Raw genomic sequence first — 27447 nt, forward strand, 5'->3', positions numbered from 1 at the left:
GGCAGAGGGGCGCTGCCGGCGGGAGCTGCGTCGCCTCAGGTCGCTGCGGAGCGGGCGACGGCCTTGGGGGCAAGGCCCGCGGGCGGAGGAAAAGCGGCTTAATTCCCCTCCCCGGCCCGCTCCGCCCCTCCGGGTTGCCATGGAGACGGACGGGCGGCGGCGGGGCTGTCAGTGAGGGATCGCACCGGGCACCCGGGCGGCGGCGGCGGAGGCCGCGGCGGCGGCGGCGGCAGCGATGGACTCGCACTGCGACTGTGCCGAGCCTCCGGCCGCCGAGCAGCCGTCGGGGAGGATTAACAAAACCGCCTTCAAACTGTTCAAGAGGAGGAAATCCGGGGGCACCATGCCGAGCATCTTCGGGGTGAGGAGCAAAGGCGGGGAGGGGAAGGGCGCCAGCAAAGCGGGAATGGTGCGGAGCCGGACGCACGACGGCTTGGCCGACGCCGTGCTGGAGAGCAGCAAGAAGGAGGAACCGGGCGGCGGCGGCGGCGGCGGCGGCGGCGAGCCGCAGAGCAAGGAGGCGCAGGGCCGGCCGGCCGGCAGCCTCGGCGTCTCCGCCGGCAGCTCGGTGGCCAAGTCGCACAGCTTCTTCTCCCTGCTGAGGAAGAACGGCAGGCCGGAGAACGGCAAGGCGGAGAGCGCGGATCAGCGGGCCGGCGGCAGACAAAAGAAGGGGCTGAAAGGGATCTTCAGCAGCATGCGGTGGCATAAAAAGGACAAATACGGCAAGGAGGAGAGGGGGGAAACCTCGGAGATCCGGTCCGGCCTTATCATGCCGGGGTCTTTGACCGCCAGCCTGGAGTGCATCAAAGAGGAGACGCCAAAACCTTTGTCTGAAACCCCCAACGGCGCGGGAGACGCGGGGCTGGAAGCGCCGCGGGAGAAGCGCGGCGGCGAGGCCCATGCCATGGCCGAGGAGCCCGAAGCGGGCCGTGGGGAGCCGCGGGACAGCGGGCCCCCCCCCGGGGAGGACCCTACTCCTGCTGCTGCTGCTGCTGCTGCTGCTGCTCCTGCTGCTTCTGCTTCTGCTGGAAGGCGACCCGAGGAGCTCTGCCGCGAGCGACCGGACCCGGGCGCCAGAGAGGTTGGGACTGCGAAGGATGCAGCCATAACAGGTGACATTCCAATAACGACTATCCCCCTTGTTGAACCTCACTGTGATAGTGGTCAAGAGACGGCAGCCGCCCCTGACCCTTCCTCTGTTGATCCACCCTCAGAGCAATCGATTGATCGTATTTGTTTGATGTTTGCTGACGTGACTTCACTGAAAAGCTTTGACTCTCTTACAGGCTGCGGAGATATTATTGCGGACCATGAGGAGGATGTGGGCAGCGGGAGTGGCGGCTGCGAGAAGAGCACCCCCGGGGCCGGCAAGCTGGGTGCCTCCAAGAAGCACCCCACCATGGTGGCCTACCAGGGAGGAGGGGAGGAGATGGCCAGCCCGGACCAGGTGGATGACACCTACCTGCAGGAGTTCTGGGATATGCTGTCGCAGACAGAGGAGACCCAGACAGAAGGAGGAGGTGGAGGTGGAGGAGGGACAAAGAAGCCTGAGGGGTTGAAGGAGAACCGAGGTATCGAGGGGCCCCAGAACAGGGTGGCGGTGAAACGTGGTGGCCTCCACCAGATCCCCGTTCACCTCAACCACAAAGAGGAGCAGAAGGGCAGGGAGAAGGAGCAGCACGAAGGTGTCCCAAACAGCGACGAGGGCTACTGGGATTCCACCACCCCTGGTCCCGAGGAAGATGGTTCCACAAGCATCCAGAAGGAGACCATTCCCAGGGACAGCTACAGTGGGGATGCTCTCTACGACCTCTACACTGAGCCGGATGAGAACCCACCAGCAGGGCCTGCGGGCGAAGAGGTCACCTGCGTGCCACGTTCCAAGCCCGTGTCTCCAATAACGACCACATGCTCACTGAAAACGCCCTCAAGCACAGTGAAGGACTCCAAGATACCCATCAGCATTAAACACCTTTCATCGCATCCCGCCAGCCATGGAGCAGATGCCAGTAACAGCCATCACGTCGCACACCATCACCTGGCCAAAAGTGAGATGCACAGAACAAAAATCCCTGTCTCCAAAGTACTGGTACGCCGGGTCAGTAACAGGGGCTTAGCAGGGACAACAGTGAAAGCTGCCACATACCAGGACAGTGCCAAAAAGTAGTTGAATAAGAGGTGGAGACAAAGACGGACAGCAAGGTCGGTGTGTGAAAGTCTGCGTAGGAGACCACAGATATTGAATTAGTTTTGCATCACCTGAAGAAAGGCACCTAAAAGGCTTATTTCACTGTATTCCATGGGCCTGCACTTCTGAATCCCTTCTTACTAGACTGTATGGCTGAATATAAAAAGTCGACTTCTTTTCGAGCACTTTTTTTTACATTTGTATCTTTTTTCTGCAGCACTAAACACTGGGGAGGTTCATTTTTACATGCCTTTTTGGAAGCAGGACTTGGATTACGAACCTAAATGACCATCCTTCCTCACGCAAAGCAGTGCCATGAGTTCTTCAAGGGAACAGAGTTAGACAAGGAGCAACATCAGAGGTTCTCCAGTACACTTATCTTTTAATCATTTCTGGGGGAGGAGTGGAAGGTGGGTGCCTGGCTCCAAAAATGGTTTTTGCTCTGCAAGATGTTGGAAAAAATGCCAAGCAAAAAACAACCAACCTAACAGGTATTTTACCTGCTGTAGGAACGAGAGCACTGCTCGACAGCAGACTTAATTGACTTGTGTGCAGTAGCTAACTAAGGAGTTAGGTGGACTTGTCTAACAGGAAAACACATTTTTGTTTGTCTGTCTGTCTGGTTGTTTTTGATCTGGTCTAATGTAAATGGGTAACAGAGACACCTGACATAGGTTCAGATGTTTACATCAATACTTGTCCAATAACGCATACAATCAGGTTCAGGGAAACATTTTACTAAATGCCAATACATACACACTGTTCGCATTTATACAGTAACTTGCTAGTTATGTGTAAATATATACATATTTTAGCAGATTTACTCAATGCTACAGATTTTTTATATTAAAAAAAAAATCACCTGTCTGTATTATCTAGAGTTTAAGCAAGAGTTAGTTTTTATAGGTAGATAATTTTACAGTTCTAAAATGATAGAACTTTGTGTAAGTACCTTAAATTAGAGCAAAACTCTGTTTTGTATGGGCTCCTGCATCCCCAGATAAGTAAGTCTTGAAGTGCTGATTTTATTCCAGTGGCACATTCCTTGGGTCAGAGCTGAGGTTCTGACAGCATTGCCACTGCAGACCTCTATTTTCAGGGGTTTAGACAAAGTTGCTCTGGGCTTAAACCTTACAGAGAAGGAACCCAGGAAAGAAACGTGTTTTTTAATTATTATTTTTTAAAATATATAAAATTAGTTTTTGACTATTTAAAGAAAGTTTGGGTTCTCGTTGCTTTTTATTTTCATTCTTAATAATGTCAGAATAATTTTACTTTAAGAGAGAAAAGAAATATGGTAAGCTAGTGGTACATAAAATGGTCTGATGAGCTTGGATCTTATGAGAAATGTATTAATGGCCAGGATGTTTTTGAGTAGTGGCTACTGTACATGGGCATTGACAACATTTCAGAGAAATTTAAAAGGTTTTTAATGTGCCTGAGGACATATTTTTATGATACACTGAAAAAGCTGCAAAAATCACCGAAGTCTAAAGGTAAATGTTATGTATTTACAAAATATTTTGATATAAGTATTTAATCATCAGACCACAGTTAATATAAAATATATGCTCCAGTGTATCTGAAAAATAATACACATTTTAAAAATATACATGTCTATATTATGCAGAGAATCCTAAATTCACATCATTGAAGCTAATGAGTCTGATCTTACATAGCAGTTGGTTTTATTGTCTCTTAAATTGAAAGAAAAAAAGGAAAATAAATATACAGAATATACATTTGAAGGATATTAAGGTTATAGATAAACCATAAAAAGCCAGGAAATACCATAATAAGAATTGTATATATGTATATGTGTGGTTCACTGGGGAAATGACCTTATAGTCACAAGGGTAAAATTGGCATCTAGTTCTGAAATGACTGCGGGATTTAATACTGAAGTGCAATGCCCCAGTGAATAGGGAGAAAGTGTTAGTTTTCCTGATCAGTCCCTGTTTTCATGGTTTGAGTAAGAACCTTAATGCACTTCAAAGAAGATTATTTTATGTTTTCTTTCTACTGTATATGTGTGTGGTTTTCTACATGCCTACTCACACAGACGTATTGTACATATGCATGTGTAGTCAGAACGCACCTCCTCCTCGGGTACATGCAGCTGGGCGAAGGCGCACACCCGTGCACACTCACACTCACGTGAACGCAGCCAGGCGTGTGGCTCCCACACGCAGGCTGAGGGGATGTGCTGTAGATCTGTCCCCAGACACGCCGGCGGTGATTTCCTTTGCCTGAGAAAGGGATTTGCATTTGGCCTGACTCTGCTTGTGCATTTTAGAAAGTTAAAGCTGAAATACCCTCAAAAGGATGAATGTACAGAACTTGGAGTATTATCCTGGTCCTCAGCCCTAAACCTGACATTCCTTTTTCTGTTCTTTGGTTTTCATTTGACTGTAAGGGATGCATCTTTCCTTGCATGACAACTCTGCAGAAAAATCATAATTTCCCCATTTCGTTGTAAGGACAAATTGTGCAGAGAGATTCTGTAGGGTACTGGAAGTTGAGAGGGAGGGAGGATGTGGTGAGCTTGGGGTAGTGCCATAAAAACTGGAAGCACCGAGTACAGGTAGTAGGAGTGGTGCATCTTTAAAACCACTAGAAGATAGCAGTTACCATATCTACAGGACTTGTGTGTGGCAAATTATTCATCATTGCGTTTTGTTTGCATTGTGGCATGTCTGTATTGAGAAACCAATAGTGACGCTAGACTAGCTCCCTCTCCCGTAACGACTAACACGAATCATCATTAAAATGCTTTGGCTTCCCTTCATTTTTCTCTCTCTCCTTTGTTTTCTGCCCTGTTTTTCCTCCGTCCTCTGCATGCTGGCGGGCGGCTTCCTCCTTGATGCTAACCCCTGGTGCGGAGCGGGGAGCCCTGGGCTGGCGGCCGAGCGTGGGGTGGGAGGGCGGCCGTGCTGCCTGCCGAGGCCAGGTGCTCCCCAGTCGCTCTCTCGAGCTTTCTGTCGCATACCCAGTGTAAGTACATTTTGCAAATCTCTTGGCGGTTCTTTTGGCTGCTTGCTGTGTACATATTTTAAGGACAATCATATCCTTAAAAGGAAAATGGGAAAGTAGCTTGTAGTAGGGTGTCAGTATTTTGAATCATTGAGACATACTGACGTTGATTCAGGGTAATGGTTGTGTGAGAGTAAACATACAATTTAATGCTCAAATTAACTTTGTATTTATAAAACTCACTTTTGTCCTTAAGCCATCTATGTTTTTTATTTCGGAAGATAATAGAAAATTTAATATTTACTAGGGCTTTCAATTTTCATAGAAATATATTTGTATAACTCCACACAATGCCTAAAAACAATCATTGGGAGGAGGTTCAAAGGCTTTCTTTAGACCTATATTTAACTCCTGAAAGATCCCCTGTAAAATACTGTGGGATGCCTAAGAACTAATAGTTAATGGCTTGCTGGATTTAAAGGCTGAGACATAAAGACATAATAGTCCTGAGGCATTCTGTGGTGGTTTGCATTCTTATTTATGTTACCCTGTTCAAGCATATATTTTCCTTGGCTTTGGTAGGTGTCAAGGTAGAAATGGTGTTCTGAGTCCCAAAGATAACATTCCCAATGCTGTCGTCGTTTTGATTTTCTTAAAGAATACTTCTCTTTATTTGTTTATTTGTTATTTTGTGGTCTGAATGATGCTTTGTAATTATCAGCTTGTATGTCATTCATAAAGGATTTTAGAGATCAGGACTTGGCATTTAGTTATATGTACTCTTTGCACTTTCAGGTCACTACTGGTAAATTTTGTATGTTCTTAGTATATTTCTATATATTGTGTAGTGTTTTATAGCTATCTACAGTGATTTCAGTGGTATGCATTCCTGTCCTATATATCAGCACAAAAGATTTCCTTTCGGTAGCATGAAATGATGTTTCTGTGGACTTCTTTTGTCATGATAGGAGTTAAGTTTCCTGTACTATATGTGTGGCCTGCAACAGACATAAAGGGTGAGTAATAGGACTCAAACACACGTAGATTTCAGAAGAAATTCCGTGACTTGAATAAGAAAAATCTATGTTCAGTCTTATTCCATCAATCACCAGCATTTTCTTCATCGACTGTGAATATCCTCACCGCCATTCAGGGTAGTAGAGGACTGAATTTTAAAAATTACATGCATAGATGTACACTATGAAAATTAATTCACTGATTATTTTTTAATGAATCTTACTAAATTATTTATCTAAGCTAAGCGAATATTGCACCAAAGTCTTCAAAATGTCTGATACAGATGGCATTTTCAGTAAGATGCTGTAAGTGCAGATGAGCCAAATTAACAGGCTTTGCTTAGCAAAGCAAAACCTTGTTTCTTAAATTTGTAGTACTGACTGAGCTTGCGGATCAAAGGGAGCCATTGATTCTGCTACATGGCCATGCTCGGAGGTTTTTTTTCCCTGCTCTAATGGACTACTTTCAGAAAAGGCTTTTCAGCAAGATAATGGTATGAAAGAGACAGTTCACAGTAACAATAGCCACTTACAAGGCAGATGGTTATCTAACAGCCACAATGGGGGACTCTAAGCAAGGTGGCCTGAAAATGTATTTTCATAGTTACTGATATGAAAAGCTGAGGCTTCTGTCTTGGAAAAACAAATTGATGCCGACTCAGAGATGCTGCAGAAATGAGTCTTGGCAGAGTTTACACGTGACAGCTTCTGCAGGGTTGGTTTTTTTGGTTTTTTTGGGGGGGGCTTTTCCTTTTTTTTTTTTGCCTTTGCTTTGTTTATGTTTTCATTACGATGACATAACCCCACGTGTTCGAGCAGAATTGCACAACTGACTCTTCTGAAATTCAATGCTGAGAATACTGTCAGTTGTCTTCAGTGGCTTGGGACTGGTCCCGCTGAACATCCCTCCCTTCCATTGAGGGATGGGATGATGAGATTCCCTTGCCATGAGTCCACATACTGTTTACTGTGAGCAGGAGGTATCTGAACCTGTCTTGCTGTTTGTGTTCAGGTGACAGGTTATTTTTAATTCAATTTGCAAGAATTTTTTAGCTTATTATTAGTTCACATTTTGTCTTCCTTGTGAGCATCTCAGCTAGGAACAGTCAGCATCGATTTGGTGTTTCCTAGGTCCATTTCATGTAGAGAGAAATGGAAGAACTTCTCATGTGCAAAGGAATAAGAGCTATAACTGTTCGAGCCGCATCCTGGGGGCTTTTATTCCTGCAGAAGCAGGTCATTAAAGCTCCTCTTGCCTTAGAGGGCTTCTTCATCCAAAACAGTGAGTACTATTGCCTGGAACCCCCCCTTTTTTTTCCCCCTCAATGTCTCTCATTCCCTCTCAGCCATGCTGCAGTTGCTTGGGAAACAGATTTTTGATCTAGCCTTCCAGCACTAGAAAAGGGGAGCTGCTGCCAGTGCATTCTTCAGGAGGTCTTTGCTCCTACTTCTTGGTCTTTAAAAAATTAATTCACCTTCAGAACAAGTGGCAGGGGTACTTAAAATGGAGATTTCTGCTGTGTGATCTCATACACATGGGTGAGGATGTTGAGTGGTATTTTGCATAGAGTGGAATATATCCTCCACTTTCCTGTTGTGGACAATTCAGCAAATCTAGCAGGGAAGCATGTCACTTTTGTAGGAAAGCCCAGAAGCTATTTGTTATGGAGACTCTGCCCAGATTTTGTTTCTCTTTGGTAAGAACTGCTTTTCTTTTTCCTTTCCATACATATTTAAATAAATGGAACCAAAGTTGTAGTGGAGAGAGGAAAAGGTTATGTACTTCACAGGGCAAGGAGTTTAACCTGCTAGGCTGAAAGGCTTCTTGTAGCAATGGATTGCTTTCCCTACTTTAACATCCCATCCAAGCAACGCTCTGCAATAGAAGTTAATCCAGCTATGGCCACAAAGTTAGAAAACTGGCATTTGCCAACATGACAATCTCTTTCCAAGGTCCAGTTCTGCTGTGGCAAAGCTTCCACTGACTCCAGTGAGAACTGGCGAAGGTCCTTAATCTCTTTATCTTAAGGAAATAGGAAGTGTTTCTTAAATAAGTCTTCCCTTTTTTTAAAGACGAATATTATTCAGGTGATTGTGCAGTCTTTTATATTACTGTAGTAGTGTTTTCACTGATCTGAATGCAAAACATGTCTTTCCATTGTTTTTCCATCTTAACAAGCAGCCACTCCTGCACATAACTCCAGTGCTCAGCATGTTTAAATTACAGTTAACACAATCACTGCCTTCTTTAATTTAACTTGTGATGGCAAAACCAGGACCAGATCCTTTCCAGAGCACTAAAACCCCTGCTTATCATGTTGCTGTTCATGTTTTTTGATATGGTAACTAACGATACCTCCCTTTAATTATTACACAGCCACATTTTAAATCTGTTTTTAGGGAGAACAGTATGTAGGGACTGAATTGTAAGCTCTTTAACAAATTTTTTATTATTTTGGATGACATTGCATCAAAACAGTTGCTATTTCAGTGTCAGGTTGCTTCCATGGGCTTTTTATGCAGATGCATTGGAAGCTTTGAACATAATGTACTCATAAAAGAAAATTGGCTACATCTGCTTTGAATTAAGCCTGAGCTTAAAATGTAAAGCTACACAACTGGTGATGTTTCTTGGTTAATAGCAGGAAAGGGGAAGGTCTGCCTCAAGTCACCTGCACCTGGTGGACTGGGGGGGGCATGGCACTGTCACCGGGAGAATTTGCTGTCTGACCCTGCCGTGTGGTCCTAGGAGAGGGGAGTGGGGTGTCACGGTGGGGAGGTATCTGCCAGGTTGGATGGCAGTGGGAGAAGCCAGGGTGGTGGTGCTGGGCTGGGGCGGGAGGGTTGCTAGGGGGGCTGGGAGATGGGATGAGAGCTCTGGTCCTTGTGGAAAAAAAGAGTTAAACATATGCCTATAAATTCTGGCTCCTTTTTTTCTTGCTTTGATGCTCGGATTGCTGTGTTATGCTGAGTTAGGAGCCAGACTGTGTAAGTCTGGGCGTGCTGAAGCCAGTTCTCCTGCTGGTGGACCACCACGTGACTGCTCTCATCAACACCTGAGCAGTGCCTTTTCCTCCGAAGGCAATTTTAGCACAGAGACTTCCACAAATCCCCTCCAGCCCAGCACTGACCTGTGGCATTTCACTGCTCTTCCATCCTCATTTTGCCAGGGGGGGATGCGAAAACCCAAGCCCTTGGCAGGGTGGTAAGTGCTGGCTGCACCCTTGCAGCCCAAGGGCAAGTGGGGAGGGAGCGCAAGACACCACCAAGTCCTACGTAGAGTGCAAATAACTTTCTGGAGCACGTAGCTTGATAAAAGCCATGTTATCCTGCTTTTCAAAAGAGGGAGAAAGACTAAAGCTGTTGCCCTTGTGTAAAATTGAGGTAAATCCCCTGCCATGGGACAGATTGCAACAGCTGGACGTATCTCGGGTCTACCAGTATTCCCTCTGAAATCAGTGGATCTGTTAGTGGTGTCAGTTGTTATTGAGTGAAGATCCCATAATTTGGCCCCATCTGAATTTTCTTGCTGTGTTTGTCAGCAGAGTCTGTCTCAGAAAAGCTCTGGTGTTGAGGCTTGTGGCCCTGTTGAAGTGGTGGTGTGGTATGAATGTGGTTGGTGGAAAATACAGATTCAGTAAGTCCAGAAAACACAGCATGGCTTCAGTCTTTTATCACAACCCAACTCTGCTTAAATATCATGGTGTGCCTGAGGAAAATGTAGCAGGGACTGTTCCACGCTGCATCTGACAAGCCAATGCTCTCGGGGGGGGTTTCCTACGTGCTGAAAGGGACAGATGTGTCCTGTTAGAAGTTACTTAACCTGTTTCTGTAAGACGTGTTACAGCTGACAGATCACTGTTAATTACAATTTTCCCTCGTATTTTTTGTGTCAGCCACCTCCAGTAAGGTAGCATATGACCTATTCAAGATAATGAGTGAGTAAAGCCAGAGCTCCCCGCTCTTCTTATCTAAACGGTTTGCTAATAATCTGGCGAGTCTGTGTGCACCAACTTTTCTTAGTGAAAGCTCACAACACTCCGGGGGGTGTTTTTATAACAGACTGTTAAACACACTCTGCTCCTTTCCACCTCTACAAACCTCGATGAGTATGTGTCTCCTCGAATCACTATATTCTTAATGTATTTACAACCTAACTGATAGCAATAGATGTCTTTCTTCCCTGGCAGTTCACAAGGATATACTAATCAGTGTTTATTATATTTTTAATTCTGTAAATATTTATTTTGGTACTCTGTGTATTTATTGGCACTGATTCTGGTGTTTGCTTATGCGTCATTGTAAATGTTGATGGTTTCAATAGTCTTGCTTCTAATGAATGTAAGGAACTCAGACTAACTGCACTTTTCCATTCAAAAATCTTACAGTGAAAAATATTCCCACTGTCATATTATGTGTTATAATGGATACAGTTAATAAAATCAGTTGACACTTTTCATTGATGAACGTGAAGGTTACTTTTTGATGTTCAAGCTGGAGATGGAGCCAATCTATTCAGTGCACTGGAAAATACTAGGCTTTTGAAAGCAAGACATTAGGGAAATATGTCCCCAAAATAGCATAAAAGAGAATACTTGGGCATGTGTGCACTTTCATTTTTATGTAGAAATGCCTTTAGCAGTTTTACTAATAACATCATAGAATAACTAGACTAAATTCATTACTTAGGGGAGAGCTTTCATAAATGAGAGTGTTTTGGTCTTCTGGTCATGTTCTTGTTCTCCCCCCTGCCCCCTTTAAACCACTTAGACAATGGAAATGGGCTGAGTTTCATTCTGTTTTTCAAATCAGCTTAGCTTGCTGGTTCTCCTGGTCAGAAAGCCAGCAGGAAAGCTGATTCTCTTGGCACAAACTGACTTTGGAGTTGCAGTTTTGGTGTGACAGCTAGAAAATGCAGTCTGCTGTAAGCTACATTTCTCACCTTTAAAACTGGGACTTGACTGCTATGACTATGAAGTGACATTTATTAGAATCTCTGTTTTGCAAGTTTCTCTAAATTTCTTGCGGTTAGAAGATGCATAAAGCATTTGCATCAGTCAAGTTTTAATCCTTAAGTTTATTTACTTCACTTGGCTAAGTAGCACTGCCTTGCTAAGGGTTCTCCCGTGTTACTAGGCATCCATGGAAGATACTGAACCAGCCAGAATAAGAACTGGAATAAAATCTGCTCAAAAGTTTTCAAGGAACAACAAAATAAAAGATATGAAAAGCTCATTATGCAAGTAAGGAACAGGACATGGTGACACAGTATAAATTGATCCTATGTTCACAAAAGCGTAACTCCTCTTTCCAATAGCTGGAGTGAGGCTGAAGAAGTGTTTTCCCAGTGATTTAATGCACAAGCAATTTTACTTTCAGGCCTTCTCAGCCTATGTCACCTATTGCACGTTCATATCTTTTATCCGCTGCATCTGGAAGCAGAAGAGTTGTGGTTTAAATTATTCCCTGCCGCAGAAGATTGCTTAGTGATTACCTTGCTTGTGTCCAAGTAGAGCTACTGGGGTTTTCTGGGGCAAAGGAGTTGCAATGAAGTGCAGGGCAAAAGTACAGCAACCTCATGAATCTGGGTAACTGTAGGTCTGTGTGATGCAGCTGTTAACACCTTCCACAAAACCAGGCTACAGTAGTCTGGCAGATCCACTGTGACAGAAAAATTTGAAAAGTCTCCTGAAACTAAGAGGTTTGCCCCAAATATTCTTTTTGAAATCAAGATGAAGAGGCTGAGGTTCTAATATTGAGCTACAAGTCCCTTCCCAATTAAAACCAAGATCAGTCATTCCTGACAGTACATCTCTGTGATTTTCATGGCCACCTTACTGGAAAAGTGTTTGCAATGGGAGTGATGACCTGGAAATCTGCCTATGACCCATTCATTGAAGATGAACGCTCCATCCAATCTGCAAATCTATCAAGCAAGAAGGAGAAGAGAATATTCTTGACTCCTGATAATTGGTAAGGAATATTGGCAAGACTAATGGACCAGTCAACTGACTGTGAGTGCGCACTGGTCTCATTTTAAATCCTTTCCCTCGAATCATGGTATTTTCCCCTTTCAAAGTGATCATACCAGGAGCTCACATTGAGCAGACGCCTGCTCCTACCTACCACGTTGCACATCTGCTTCCAATTAAAACCATTCCACAGTGCCCTGAGGGGGATGGGAAGGAGGCTCAAAAGTTCTGCAAAGGGTTATTTCAGCAGCCATGGATGCTGCTGTGGCAGCTGAGGACTAAGAACATGCTTCATCTCTAATGACACATCACTCCTTTTGCTCTGCAAAGACCCTTAGCACTTGGCTCAGATATTCAGTTAGACCTTGGGAACAGGAGGGCTGCTGTTCTGACTAATGAAGGAGACTTGTCCTTGACCAACATGAGTATTTTTTCCAGCTTAAGAAAAATGGATATTTTTTAAAAGATACAGATGGAGTCCCATCGCTACTATTCTAAATAGAACAAGACAAATGCAAGGAGTCTGGTGAAGTACAACTCCCCACAGCTACTCCAAAGACTAGCAGACAACACGTGCTGATGCTGTGTCCTTATGCAAAGACATTTCACAAAGCGGCTCTGTGCAGCGCTCCCACACAAATCCCAGGTGAGATGTCCTAGAGCCGAGGGTTGCCACCACAGGGGAGGGAGGGCTTGTGACTTCTGACAAAGCACTGGTCTGGACCAGGGAGGTCCGAGTCCCTCTCCCACCGCTTCCTTTCCAGGCAGTTGTGACCTGATTTGCAAAAGGCTGCAGGTACCACATTTTAAAGTCTGATCCACAAAATCGGCTGCACCTAGCTGCAGTGTTGCTCAGAACTTGCGGTCTGAAGTTTTCTGATAAAATTTCACTATCACTTAAGCACCTGCACCAGGCAGGCTCAAAAGCATCTCGTGGCTGGGTCTGCTCTCTTGTGTGTCACGGTGGGAGTCACGGACCGGCTCTTCCTCCGGCCCCATCAGCCTTCTCTGTTTGTGTCACTTGAAATTCATAGGTCCCTTGGGCAGAGGAGAGACTTGAGCAAAGATCCTCTGGGTGAAGGTCCCGAGTGAGCAGAGGTCGACTGGGTAGAAGTGCGGCAGCATCGCGGAGGTGGTGGGAGAGGTTGAGGCAGCAAAGCCCAGGGCAGCCAGAAGCTTTGCGGGCAGCAGCATCTTCTCCTGCTTCACAGGGAGATGGTTGCCTCCGGGGCACCTCTGTGGCTCACGGTGCTTCAGGAACATGTTCAGCTGGAGGCTACTGCAGTGTGGCAACAAATTGTAGAAAGGGTGCTGAGCTCCTAGCATGGAGCTGGGAACGTGCAGCGTGACAAGGCAGAATGCAAAGAAAACAAGAATCCTATGACTGAACAGTATTTTAAGGACAGAAATTATGCTAAATCTGTACATTATGTAAAGCAAATCTGTCCCATTCCTGCTGAGCTCCATTTGTTCACCTGTGAAGGTGAAAAAACAAGCTAATTTTGCAACAAAATAGGTTTGAATAAATAAAGCAAATGTGTCTTTGTAAATATGAGTAGTGAAAAACCTGCTCTTGATTATGGCTGTGAAGATAATGGCCACAATCTAAAGTGGACATGAAAAAGACATCTGTTCTACTAAAATGATGAAGAGGATCAGAAAAACGATGGTAACAAAAATCAAATGGATTGTTCTGAGTATTTCTTAAGGAAAAATAGAGACAGATAAGAATTCAACTCGTCTTGGTCTATCTTTACAATAGAGATATATTACAGCTACATCTGTCTTTCTCTGAGTTTCTACCCTTCACATTCTGCACTAATAGATTTTGTTTACTGACAGATAACAAGTCGTACAAAAATGCAGCACTTGCAGTCCTGCTACTCTTTTGCTTATAGATGTCTTTTTTTTAACCCGTGTTAACAAATTAAGCTTTTGATCCTTCCAATTAGACCATATCCAGTCATTATCATGCCACATTTAGGGTCTGATTACGCAGCTGCTGCATCTGAACAGCTTCATTCAAATCAGTAAGAAATGCTTACATGCAGCAACTGCAGAAATGGTGCTTGCATCCTTCGCGGAGCTGCCTATTGCTGCTTTCTCAGAGGCTTAGAATATTTATGTCTGTCATCACTACATGATGTTGAATTTGCCTGTATTTTTTTTCTTAGGGTCTGATAGAAAAACCCATAAATCTGCAAGTTTTATGAAAAAACAGTTGGACCAGATTACACAGTTAAGTTAACTTGTCTATGCTGGATCTTAATCCTCTCTGAAGATGTAACATGTATTCAGACCGATTTAAGATAAATGACTGTATCGGAAAACAAAACAGACATCAGAGCACAAGCATAAAGGCAAATGTCAGCCCCTGGCTCTGAAACGACCGGGACCCTCAATCCGAGCTATGAAACCTTACATTTCTGCCTCAGCGCAGGCAAACACACAGCACTATTTATAGCACAGCCTTTTACTACCCTTCTGTTAGAATAGGCTTCATCGGAGGATTTACATGACTAACGAAAAGCAAAAGCCTTTTGTACTTGGTTTCCATAAAAGAAGGCCAGTGTGAAGCTGGTGTTCACTGGGCTGAATTACAGAAAATATCAGTTACTAGAAAACCAGTTACTAATTCAAAGGCATCTGTTACCATGGCATAAGTCTCCTCTTCCCTCTCCATGCCCCAGATTTAGCACCAATGATGGGAGCTTAGTGAAAGCTCAAAAAGAATGGTTCTTACCTCTGAAAAATAAAATGCATAGTCAAGGAAGACCACATGTTTTCATGGTAACTAAGGAGTAAAGGGTTAAGACCTAGAAGATGGCTCTGAACCAGTAAACTGCACAAAAGGCCCCTATTAGCAAATCAAGAGCCCAATGTGCTCTCATTTCCCCCCTTGTATCTTCAATTAAACCCTTTGGGCCACAAAGTTACTGTTCCTGCCAAGGACAACAATCAGCATGAGGTGATTATTTTAGATTCTGCTACATACCCTGAAGTCTAGTGAAAATGAAAACCAACCCTCCTTTCACCCTCTGATCCGATTTCCAGGGCAGGGCAGGCCCATCAGCCAGTCCCCATCCTTTCATCTCGCCGTGCCAGCTGCAAGCACCCAGGCTTTCCCCAGAGATGCCACTTTCTCACAGATGCGTGCCTCCTCCTGCCTTCCAGATGGCAGCGGGCTTCTTAACGAGCTCCCCGATTCCTTTTTCCCCTTGGGACTTCACTTCAATGTTATCTTGTCGCATCTGGTTTTCTCCAGTTGGGTGACGTGCAGGAGCACGAGGTGTAACGCTGCTTCGGGAGGTTGCCAACCTGCAGCTCCCGTGGCCGTTTCAGACCTCCCCGCTCCAGAATTGCCCCCGTGCAGCAAGGATCCCTCACGCTCTGGTGTGCCAGTGACAGCCCCTGCCCCAGCTGCCGAGCAGAGGTGAGGACCACTTTGTTGAGGTTTGCGGGCTGCTTGTTTCCCTGTCTTGTTCTGCATCACTGAACTTACTCTTTCCTCCCTAGAGCTTTTCCACAGGGCTTCTCAAGGCTCCCCGGTGCTGTTACGGGGCTGGTTAACATGGCTCAGGAAGGAGGAGAATGGCTGGAGAACAGAGCAGGGATTTGGGAGTCAGGCCGCGATATCCTTTCACACATGTCCTCTGTGACCTTCGGTGCAAAACTCCACCTCTTTGCTTTTTCTGCCTCTAAATGGAGATTGTGATCCTTCTACAGGAAAGGTTTCATGTGGCCAAATCCTTCACATTTTACCCGACTGCCTGTGAAGCAATTTGAGATGTGGGTAGGGGCATAGTGCAACAGCAGCGCTCTCTCATTCCACCCATTCTGACCAGATTCACCAGGGGCAGATGTGGCCATAACCTGAATGAGAAGAGAGGAGGAAAAACTCTCTTTCCATATTTTTTGCACGGGATGGCAGTGGTAAGTTCCCACGGTGAGAATTTGGGTGAAGAGAGACCGTGGAGCTGCCTTCCCATCTCCCTAGCTATAGTGACGGTGTCCCTGGGGGTCTGCAAATGTGGGATTAAAGAGCTGGAGAGGAAGGGTGTCAAGGAGAATCAGCAGCATCATGGAGCAGCGGGAGAGGGGTATTATACCCCAGTGAAGCCCCAGAGTGGGGATCCTTCTCCTGTCAGAGGCAGAAGGAGAGATGTCAGGGCTAAAGCATCTTGAGCCTCTTGATAGATCTGTCCTTAGACCTGGCGACAGATGCTCTTGCCACCAGATGACCTTTCTGCAGTGTCCTGCACAGCTTTGACCTGCTGATGGCCACAGACTCTCCACTTTCATGAAACTAACTGAAGAAACACCAGGGTAGTCATAATACCAGTCATAAAGGGATGTTCTGCTTCCTCCCTCACTTCCAGTTTTCCACTAGGGATGGCAGCAGTAGTTTTTCATTGCTCCCACCATGCAGCCAGAAGGCAGCTGTCCTTGGGATTTGATGAGCCAGGCGTTGAGCCTCGCAGAGCGATGTAGTGCCATGGCTCTGGAAACGAGCAATGTAGGAACTGATATATTGGTTGAACTGGTGACCCACCTGATCAAGCAGTCTATTGCTGTACACAGCTGCCAGCAGAGGAGATATTTTACAAAGACACATGAAGATGCTATTGTGGATAATTATGGAGTGTCCGTTTGGCAGAAGGGGTACCTTTGTAACTTCAGGTAGTGATATGTCTGTTTGGATGAAAATTGTTTGTATGGCTTGTTACCTCCAAGGAAATGACTCCCACTTGGATAAATATTCACTTTTAGTGAATCTTTTGAGGTTCTTTGCTTCAGTAATATCCTGTGACTATGAGTTCCACATATTCATTATGCTTCACTAAAAGAGAGAAGGAAAAAACCCCCACCTTATGAGATGTAGGGGAAAGGTGCTAGGTAATCAATTTTTAATTGGGCAGGCTCAAAAAGAAAGAAAGGTAAGAGAAGGAGAGCATCCTGATGAGGTGTATTATATTGCCATGAGGTTGTTTGAAACGGCCTCGTTACTCATGCATGACTCGTGCATTTACAAAGGAAAAAGTAAAATCTTTTTAGGGATATTGGTCTGGAGACAAAAGGGATCTCCAGGCCTTCAGCCAGCAGCCAGGACTGGGGATGACGCTGACCCGACACCGCTTTCCTCCTGCACTGGGCAGAGCCAGCTGGGCTGTGCCGCTGCGGCTTTTGCCTTCCCTCCCTGCCTGGCAGGCAGCAGGAGCGCGGCGGTATGAAATGGAGGTACTGGGAAACCTAATTCAGAAACCATTTGTTTTCAAACCACGTGGTGCTTCGTGCTCTGGTAGTTTTTAACCGGCTGGGTTTATTCTCCTCCTGCTCCGAGGGTCGGTGTTGGAGAGCAGGGTGCTGCCATGGCCGGGGTGTCGAGCAGCCGCCTCCGGCAGCACCTCAGCAGGGGAGGGTGCTGCCTTGGCTCTCCAGTAAATCGCCCCCCGTGCCGAGGTCTGCTCGTTCGATGTTGTATCCCGTGGGAGACGTGTTAGTTAATTTAACAAGGTTTTGCTGTGGGCTCTGTTTCAGTGACTGGCTTTGGTCCCAGAGCAGTGCCCTGAGGGCTCCTCAGCCCGGCCTGTATGTGCCCGAGCGTGGCCCCTGCCTCGGTGAGCCCCTTCCTCTGGGCTCTCCTCGGGCTGTCCCTGACAGAGCCACAGAATCGCAGAGGGCTTGAGGTGGGACAGGACCTCTGGAGATCATCTGGTCCAACCCCCCTGCTCAAACAGGGCCACCTGGAGCCAGTTGCCCAGGAGCACATCTAGATGGCTTTTGAGGAGGGAGACCACCCTGGACAACCTCTTCCAGTGCTCGGTCACCCTCAGAGGAAGAAGTGTTCCCTGATGTTCAGAGGGAACCTCCTGTGTGTCAGTTTGTGCCCGTTGCCTCTGCTCCTGTCACTGGGCACCACTAAGAAGAGCCTGGCTCTGTCCTCCCTTCAAGTATTTATATACATCGATGAGATTCCCCTAAGCCTCCTCTTCTCCAGCCTGAACGAGAGAGATGTTTTCTAGAAGAAGCGTCACAGGTCACAGCACTGCCAGAACCACATTGGAGAAATGTGCTGGGGTCGGGGACTGTCCTTCCTCAGCCCCACACCGTGCTTTGCCCCACAGCAGGCCTGCATGGGTGCCTGCCTGGAGCCCAGGGAACCTGGAGAACTTTTAGGACCACGGACTGTCCCAGCAGGGAGAGAAAGGACACACAAGCCCTCGTGCTGTGCACGGTGGCTCTGGGCTGAGAGGTGGTGGTGGGATTTCTTTCTAAGCACCAGCACCAGCTGGTTCTGCCACAGACTGGTGCATAATGGCCTGAACGAGCCCCGTGCACCTCCTGGCAGCAGGTTCGGTGAAGCTGCTGCTGCTGGCAGCGCGCACGAACGCCGCTGCTTTTCTCCAAGTCCCAGCTCAACCTTCTTTTTCCTGCTAGATACTCCCACAAAGAGATCATTTCCTTATGAAAGGTGAGGTGCCAGCCCGGCAAGCTCTCGACTGTGAAGAGCAAATGGTTTATTTAAGATGTCTTTGCACTGTGCTGTGGACCCCCGCTGGATGAGAGCCTCTCGAGGCTGGGGCTGTGCCGGAGCCACAGCCCCCATGGTTTTACAGTGCCGATAGACCAGACAGAAGGCATGGGCATCTGGAGAAACCGAGTCCACCCTGAGGAAATGTGTTCAAGTGGAAAATGCGCTTGCAGGTCCAAAGGACACCTGTGTTTTGGTCCTGCTTCTGGCACTCCTGCTGCCTGCCTGCGTGTGAACCAGCCCAGCTCCTCGCTGGGTGTTTGCACGGTGCAAATGTCACTTGTTGGAGTATCTTCTGCTCCGGCTGTCCACGTGTGGGTGCAGGAGAGGACCCCAGTTTATGGCTGCTGCTCCTGTCCAAGCTTGTGCTAGCTCCAGGGACCATTCTCCCCTATGACTTAAATTAGCTCCACCATACTGTTCATCGGGAGAGCTCCATCAGCAACACGTGTGAGAACTTCCCACCTCTTATCTTCCTCTACTGCAGCTATTATCAGACCCTCCTGTGTGGTTTTAACAGCATAATTCCACTGAGGACCTACCACCTGCGGAAGGGCTTGGGTGCTGCCGAGGTGCTCTGGCTCTCATTAGGCTCTGACCCCGCTCTCAACGGTGGTGGACGAGAGCTTTGCAAGTCATTTAGGCTGGGAGAGGATCAAATCTTTGCAGAGTTTTCAAACCCCTCCGGCATTAGAAAAGCTACAGTGCTTATGAGGCACAACTTCTACTTCTGTACAATTTATAATTTCCTTTAATTGCTTAAAGTGCTCTAATTTTTACACTGTTGTGAAAGGATCTTTGTTTACAATGATTGCAGAGGGTAATATTTCTAGCATGGGTAACCATGGCAATGAATAATTCTATTCTCAGGAATTGTGCCAGCTGCACTAATGCCTTATAGTAGCACTCAAGCAGTTTGCGAATGAGAGACTTCTCGTTTATTGTAGGAGGACATTTTCCCATGTCCATGCATTAGCCTGTAGTTTCTTAAAAGCACATTCTTTATCAGTAATAAGTCGAGAAAAAAAAAACGAAACAAAACAGAACAAGCAAATCTCAGTTACATAGCTCCTCTTGCATGTAAGGTTTTCCTGTTTTTTTTCTTGGAGACTGTATTATAAGATACATTATTTAAGGAAACTTACAGTATGCAATAGTCTGTTTTGTTTGTACTACCACCTTCTAAAATAAGGATGAGCTTAGGATGCTCTAAAGCAGCTTTCTTACACAAAACGCACCATCCTGTAAACTGATCTAGTGAAAGATATGCAGCTTTTATCACTAGAGGAAGGACTTAAACTATTTTAAAAGATTAGTTTTATAAAGAATTTTATTTGAGTAAAGAATAATTTAAAATTATATTACTTTATAAAAATATATATTACAGCTTGGAGTTGAATTACTTCAACACCAAAGCATTGAAATTGATTAAAATATTGTTCTCATCTATGTACAAACATGATTACTATATTTGTAAAAAAATTATATAAAATAAGTAAAATATGTATTTTTACATGTTTCATGATTTAAATGCAATTTAAATTATATTAACAATAAATGTTCCAAATGGAATACTCTTTTAGCTTATATGATTTAGGGTATGTTCAGTAGAAACCCTCAAGGAATAGCTAAGCTACAGTTCCCGGCATTCCACGGACTGTGGTCTCAGAGTACAAAAACAACCAGGTGGAATAAAGCATCCTCTCCTGTTTTCAGAAAAACATTAACAACAATCCCAAATCTCTTATCCAAGATCAAAATCCTTAGGAAAGATTTATGGAGCAACTGTTGAATTGGGCAAAGTCGTTTGGAATGGTTGTAGCTCGAGGCTTTCTAGAAAAGCATTTCTTAGCCTTGTGTCTTTGATCAGAGAGAAAGGTGAACGTGTCCAAATAAACAGCACAGAGCAAACCTTCCGTTTTTTTCATGTCGCAAAGCGGATTGATCTCTTTTCTATGGTTAGTGATTCGGTGCCCTAATTAGCGGGCTCTGTTGTCACCAGTCTCTAAGTGACCGACATCTGCCCAGAGCCAGCTGCCGGGTGGCTCACGCAGCGCCTGGCCTCCCTCCGCAGGGCTCCCTATCATCACCCGTTCGTGCTCTGCTCGCCAGAAAAGGTCCTCTGCCCATGTTCCTAAAGACAAAGCAAGATCCGCCAACTACAGTTTCCCAACAAGCTCAGTCTGAGTTGACTTAAATGAGAAGAATTCCCCCCAAATTCTGCTCAGCCTTGGGATAGCTTGGTTCTTCTGCAGCTCAGTAACGCCCCCACCTCTCCAGCATTTAAAAAATAGGTCAGTTCTGAAATTAAAACAGCCCAGAAAAGCTGTAGTGATTTTCCACAAAACCGCCACAAGACAATGGCTGACTTTTTTCCTCCCATTTCTTTTTCCGGCTAAGACAGTTCCCTGGGTTAACTCAAATGATCACGTCGCTTGGGTCTTCCTCTGCCCCCTGAAGCTACAAATATTCATTTTGTGGAAATTTACGGCTCATTTGCTTCTCGCCCTGCATTTTGTCCCAGTGTGGACAGCCACTGAGAGGACTGGTTCTCCCAGCCCGGGAGCCTTCATCCCAGCGGAGCTTTCTCCCTGGCTCCCCTCGGCGTGGCGGCGGGGTCCCGGCTCTCAGGCAGCTGAGCCAGCCTGGGCACACGTGCCAGCGGTGGGGGGACTGCCGGTGGATCCGATACCTGCTGGCCTGAAGGTTTCCTCCCACATGTACGAAGCCATGCTGTCTCCTCTCTCTGCTTTCGCTGGAAGCTTAGAGGACATTTTCCAACAGGACGATGGCGCGGGAACGGTTTGTGCACTTCTGTGCACTGGCCTGATGAACCCTGATGGACCTGATGGCAAACTTGATGAACCCTGCAGAAATTGCCTAGAAAAGAAACAGTAGCTGACCTTGAGCCGCTGACCTGATCTACCCCAAACTACCCAGCGTTTGCTGCTGTTTTCATGGCTAACCCAGATAGCTGCCCTGACGTGGGAACGCTCTGTTTCTGGGTTTTGGCTTTTTTCTTTTTTAGGAAAGATGTACTGACAAAGGAAGAGCTACAGAAAGGGAAAAGAAAAAAAGGGAGAGAGAGAGAGTCACTTCATACAGCTGTTCCAGATGGCAGACACCCAAATCCAGGCTCCTTCATGGAGGTGGAAATCCAGCATGCACTTCTTAATGTCCCTGGAGTTACCCTTGATTTACGCTGGTGTGTGAGCAGTCCTGGCTGGCAGCGCAGTAGTGCAGGATAAGTGCTCAGGGAACAGGGAGGTTGGATCAGGATTAGAAGATAAGGCTGACCTCAAGGGGGAGATTTATACAAATTCCTGCTGGGTTTGGGAGCTTGTGACAGTGTTGTGCATGGTGCCGTGGCTGGTCCTCCCCAGCGAGCGGAGCTGGGATCCCGCCTCTCACTTTGCTGCGGGCAACAGACCTCTGCAGAAATCCCCTCTCCTTTCGGGTGTGGGGATGTAGTGCCCAAAAAGCTTCCAGTGAGGGGACTCACACCACAGAGGGTTAAAATGCTGTAATTTCCAAGGCAGTCCTGAGTTCATCCTTTTCTGAGGGCTGCGGCACTGCTCATTAGAAGCAATTAATCTCCAGTGCTGCGGTCTCCTGTCAGCTCGTGCCACTGTCATGGGCCAACTCATCCACGAGGAAGCAGCTGGGCATCCCACGCTGACCAGCGTCTCCTCTTATGTCTCACTTTGCTGTCGTCCCACACAGGTGGTTTGGGTAAATATGTGCACGGGCATAATACATTAATGGCAGTCACATCTGAGACCCATGAATAAGGGGAAACCTGAAAAGCTTCTTCTGCTGCTGAAAATTAAGTTTGTGACTGAATTAGATGCAGTTTGAGAGGTGTGAGCCATACCCCAGTGCCTGGGAGCTCTGGAATCACTCTGTAAGAGGGCTAAAGAGGAATCAGCGCACTGATTTGGGAAGTTTTGTCTGACAGCTCTTTTCTTTAACATTGGTGCCAACTGTAGATGATGTAAAACACTGCCGTACCTCTCTTCATGGACAAATTTTCACCAATCTTTGGCATCCCTAAGACCATAAGAGAAGTTATTGCTCAGCCAAGGTCAGAGGATGGTTTTCAACACTCTTCTGCCACATACATTATTCTTGGGCCTCTGTATAAACCTGTTTTCCCTTCAGATCTGTGAGCTTGACTTAAGGGTTTCACTGCTGGTTTTACAGGTAGCACTGTCTCTTCCCAGCATACAGGCTGCATGTTGCAAGGCAGCTGCCAGCAATCACCTAAGGTAGTAGGACTCAGTCTAATTTTTTCTCTCTAGTCTAATGATTGATCACTTGTAACCCAAACCCCAGTCAGAGGTCACAAACATTGCCTGAGACATCACAATTATTTCTACAGCAGATCTCAGTTCTCCTGAACACCCCAGAAACCCTCTACAAAACACGTGAGAGACCCTGAAACTATCATCTTGGAAAGCGCCAAATCTACTTACCCTGGCTCAAAAGGGTTGATGATCTTATCATGCAAAAATGCATGTCCCCATTAAACTTGACACTACCTGCCCCACCAGAGACCCAGGGAATTGTGGTATCCACTGCTTGATTTGTTTGTCAGCCATGACTTTCATTTCTCATTTTCACCAAACTAACTTGTTTTTTCCTTTTTCCTTAGAGCCTCCATTCACCCAGCTTGCAAGTCATTGAAGAGCAACTGCATTATGTGTAAAGACTACAAAAACCAGGTACCGGGACCCTGTTGTATGACAAAGATGCTTTACCAGCAATAGAAATCTGGCTGGAGGTGGCCTGGGGAGAATCCCTGCTGGGCACAGGAGCTGCACAGAAGCTTCCAGCCCAGACAGCCTAAGGGAGGCAACTCTGTGCCTTGTGTAACAGCTTGGAGTGGTAACCCTTAGATTTGCACCTACACAACTCTAGTTTGTCCTACATCCTACCTTTGTCCACACCTGTCTACTGGTGCTCCCGTCTCTTTACAACTTATGATGTGTTTCAAGTGTATTTTTGAGAAAATTTCAGATTATTCTTGAAAACTTGCGTGACCAAGAGGATTGCAGTGGGGATTTCTACTGCAGTCTGAGCCGTCTCTGCTCTGCTCCCCCTGCAACCACCACTCCAGGGCTTTGCCAGGGCCTTGGAGCTGGGGGGGGGGGGGGTTGCAGCTCTGACACCATCTTTTTGCTGCCTCCTTCCTGGCGGTGGAGCAGGCAGAGTTCACCACGCGATGCCACGCGGATGAAACGCACCACTGCCCTGCCACGCTGCCCTGCCACGCTGAGCTTGGCTCCTGCTCCCATCTCTGAGCCAAGGAAGAAGAGCACGCAAGCATCTCCCGCTTGTCGAAGGCAGAAAAATATCCTTTTGCATAAAACTGTTTTGACTTGGGGCTGACGTGCCCAACACGTTCAAGCGCTGCGAGGCTTATTTAACGAGTGCCCCTGCGGAGTGCAGGCTGCACCCATAGCCCAAGACGAGGTGCCGGGGGGGAATGGTTTAATGGTTTTGGCAGCGATTCCTTCCTCCCCTGCAGCTGGGGAGCTCAGGACCCAAACCCCAGGAGCTGACCCTCGGCAGCTGGCACGGCAGGAGGGACGGCAGACGCGGGCAGACCGACTTCTGCGTGCAAGCTGCCGTCTCCTTGCCTCGCTAAGCTGGTCGGCTCCCTGATGCGCCCTTCTCCCGGGTGGGCTGGCTGCGCCGCTGCCTTCTCCTCCTGCTGCCGGAGCCCAGCACCAATCCTGCACCCGGACGCGCTCCGTTCCCTCCGCAACTCCAAGGGGCGTACGCGGGGGAAGAAACCTCACGAGGGTGGGGGGAGAAGGAGTTCAAAGGCTTGTCGAGGAGAGGCCGCAGAAAAAGGCGTGGTGGGCAATTAATAATAGATTTTGCAATGGGGAAAAAGAATTTCTGATTGTGGAAAAAAAAATGCTCGTCTAGTTAAACCCTTTGCAGTTTGGAGCTCTTCTGCGTGCTTGGTGGCTAAATTCCCACTCCTGCAATTTGTACGCAGGTAGTGGTCCCATGCAGTGTCTTTTGAGTTTAGGATCGGGAATTACTGCTTTCTCCCAGTACTGAACATGGGCCTGTGAAGAGACTGAGTGTTACAAGCTGAATCTTCCCTCTTTTTTTTTTTTTTTTTTTAATTAATGCTGTTGCCACTGTCTTCCAGCTGCTGGTGAGGAACAGTCTGGAATGACTTGTGAAACTCTCCAGTTGTCCCTCGTGACGTCTGGCCTGAAGTGGATGGGATGATTTGCCACGATCCTGCCTGGCTGTTTGCGCTTTGCAAGCCATGCAGAGGAATAGGTAGCCCAGGTGGGCAGAGGGGGCTAAGCCCCTTCCTGAAGGCAGCTCCCACCCCATACGAGCCCCCCTGCCAAGAGCACCTCATGGGTGGGAGAGGCTCTGCTGGGGGGTCGGCAAGGGTGTCCAAGTGATGGGTCCCAACGTGATGACCGCTCTGCGCAGTTGCCATACAGGGCTGTGGTTTCTCCCCATCTTACCGGAGGGAAGCCGTCCTGCCATGGCACAGGCTGCCGTCTGCATTGCCAAGGATGCAGTGCAGGAGTAGGAGGTGGGAGGATGGGAAGGAGAGGCTGTTGGATGGGGAAAATACAACTATTTACATCTCCTCTGCTAGCAAGTCTGCCCAAGTGCTATGTCTGTCCAAGAAGAGTCTGCTTGTATCAGTGGGTTGTGCTTAGAAATCAATTGTAATGCAAATGCAACAGAATACAGCTCTCTGGTGGTACGCCAGGTACTACCCCTCCTTGGCTTGCAGGAGTACAGTTTTTACTTAATGTCCATGCTGGGCCAAATTCTTCTCTCACCTTAGCTCATTCTTGTCCAATTATTCTCCAGACCACCTTCCTTTTTTTTTTTGCTACCATCTCTGCAGGCTTCTGAGAAGTGCTGCACTTGTCTGGGTTTTTTCTTCTGCCCATCAGGTCCTGGGTCATTTGGTTTCGGAGCAGTGAAGAGATGCAGTGAGCCTGCTGTGGGCAGACTGCCCTGTGCGGGGCTCAGGGGCTGTGGACTTGCCTGAAAAACAGAAAAACACTGGAGAAGTAAGAGTAGCCTGGCCATTATCTATTGATTTCCATTATAAAGGAGCACCATAGACCGTGGCAGTATTTCAGTGATGTAACCCAGTCCTGTACGCACAGGCAGAATTTGGCCCCCTGTGTCCTGGCATAGGAGGTGGAGGGAAGCCGTGGAAGTAGGTCCATCAGGGTGAGTGCATTAACTCGATGTTTTGAGATCTAATTCTCAGAGTTAAAATGCATGAACAGAGATTTTACACTGAAATCTATGATTTCCTCTGAATTCTCTTCTTTTGTGCCTTCTGCATGTGAGCTTTTGTTAGTCAATTGCTACACAGCATTTTACAGCGTGTCTTTTGTGTAGTGGTCCTTTCAGCTGTCACGCTCTGATCGCATTCAGCCTAGATGTATAGAGCATTTATTGTTTGCTTTGGGAGTTTTTTAATGAACATTTCATTTAATATTCACCCGTACTTGCCATTTGTCAGCAAGATCAACATCCTGTTGAATTTGACTCCGAGCAACCTCAGTGCATCAGTTAGGGGTCCACGTCTCATTTCATCAATAGTTGCAAATAGGCCACAAGACTGTCTGTGTCAGTCGTGTATAAGAGTGAAGACAACAGAGGTCTAAATACAAACTATAATGGAAATTACCCACTTTTTTCTTTCCTTCTCTTCTCAGGCTCTGATCCATTTTTTTCCCCCATATCTCATCTCTAGTAAATGTCTTGAGCTCCATCTAAGGGTGTCCTGCCAAGGGGAAAAGAGAATTATGTTTGCTTTCTTCCCTTGTTTATGCTGCATGGAGCAGGCCTAAGAGGTTTTCCCCTCTTTATCCAATAATATTATCTTGTTTTCTTTTTATAATAACTCCAGGGCTTGTCCTAATAGGCTCACTGGATAACTGGAGTAATACAGATATATACAAAAACTGCTTTGCTGAGAGGAGTAACAATCTTTCATTAAGGCTATTAATGTCCTTAAGGATTTTTATTCTGTTTCACTGAAATGCCTAAAAATATGTAGAAGAAAATATACTCTTCTTAAATGGATAATTCTGCCATCTTTGCTAAGAATTGGGCAACCACTATCATCTGAGACATCCCGCAAATTCTTCAGCAAAAAGAAGGAAAGCCAGAGTTGACATTTTACATATATTTTTCTTTTAGAGCTGTAGGAAGGAGTCCCAATACTCTTATGCCTTTTTTTTAATATAGAAATAAAAGCACAAGCAAGAGCACAAGCCAATTTTTTTTTGTTTTCCTTGGTAGGTCACTGCTAACAGAGCATTTTTTGAAATCCCAGCAACTGCTACTAATCCTGACCTGATTTGGAGTCTTTTCAAAGCACACAAATAAAACCAGGTTGACAAAGCTCAGCTCAGAGACTGGTTTGCCTTCTTTTGTCTCAACTGGGACTGCCACAGGGGCAGGAGAAGTACCACCAAACCGATCAGCTGGCAGCATTGCTTTCAAGAATATATTATTACTCTGGAGCAGCAGCATCAACTCCTGTAAACTTCCTGGGATTGCTGGTATGTTGGCCATGGCAGTAGCAAATGCTGTACGTGAACACTGACCTCCAGAAGCACTTTTTCTCCTTCTCTTTCCCTCTTTGCATTTTTTTAAGTTTCCTCTTTCCAATATCCATGTGCACCTTTAGTGCCTGCTGCACTGACCTTCCCTAGTATTTGTTTCCTCTTCTGCATGTTCCTGCCT

At 46.4% G+C, this 27447-nt stretch overlaps 1 protein-coding gene across 5 annotated transcripts; it reads left to right on the plus strand.

Moving 5' to 3' along the window:
* On the plus strand, positions 1-27107 carry AMER2 (APC membrane recruitment protein 2). Of its 5 annotated transcripts, XR_011328962.1 has the most exons (4): positions 1-5185; positions 15418-15585; positions 23339-25917; positions 27001-27107. XR_011328962.1 is itself a non-coding variant. In XM_069808134.1 (2 exons), the coding sequence occupies exons 1-2, from the start codon at positions 236-238 to the stop codon at positions 2168-2170; spliced, it is 1761 nt and encodes a 586-aa protein (XP_069664235.1). In that variant the 5' UTR covers positions 4-235; the 3' UTR covers positions 2171-10643. The 5 variants fall into 5 exon arrangements, 2 of the variants coding, with proteins under 2 accessions (XP_069664234.1, XP_069664235.1); XR_011328960.1 differs by having other exon boundaries at positions 23339-27107; XR_011328961.1 differs by lacking the exon at positions 15418-15585 and having other exon boundaries at positions 23339-27107.
* The last annotated feature ends 340 nt before the right edge of the window (positions 27108-27447 follow it).

The sequence above is a fragment of the Haliaeetus albicilla genome, chromosome 20, assembly GCF_947461875.1.
Source record: "Haliaeetus albicilla chromosome 20, bHalAlb1.1, whole genome shotgun sequence".
Classification (NCBI taxonomy): domain Eukaryota; kingdom Metazoa; phylum Chordata; class Aves; order Accipitriformes; family Accipitridae; genus Haliaeetus; species Haliaeetus albicilla.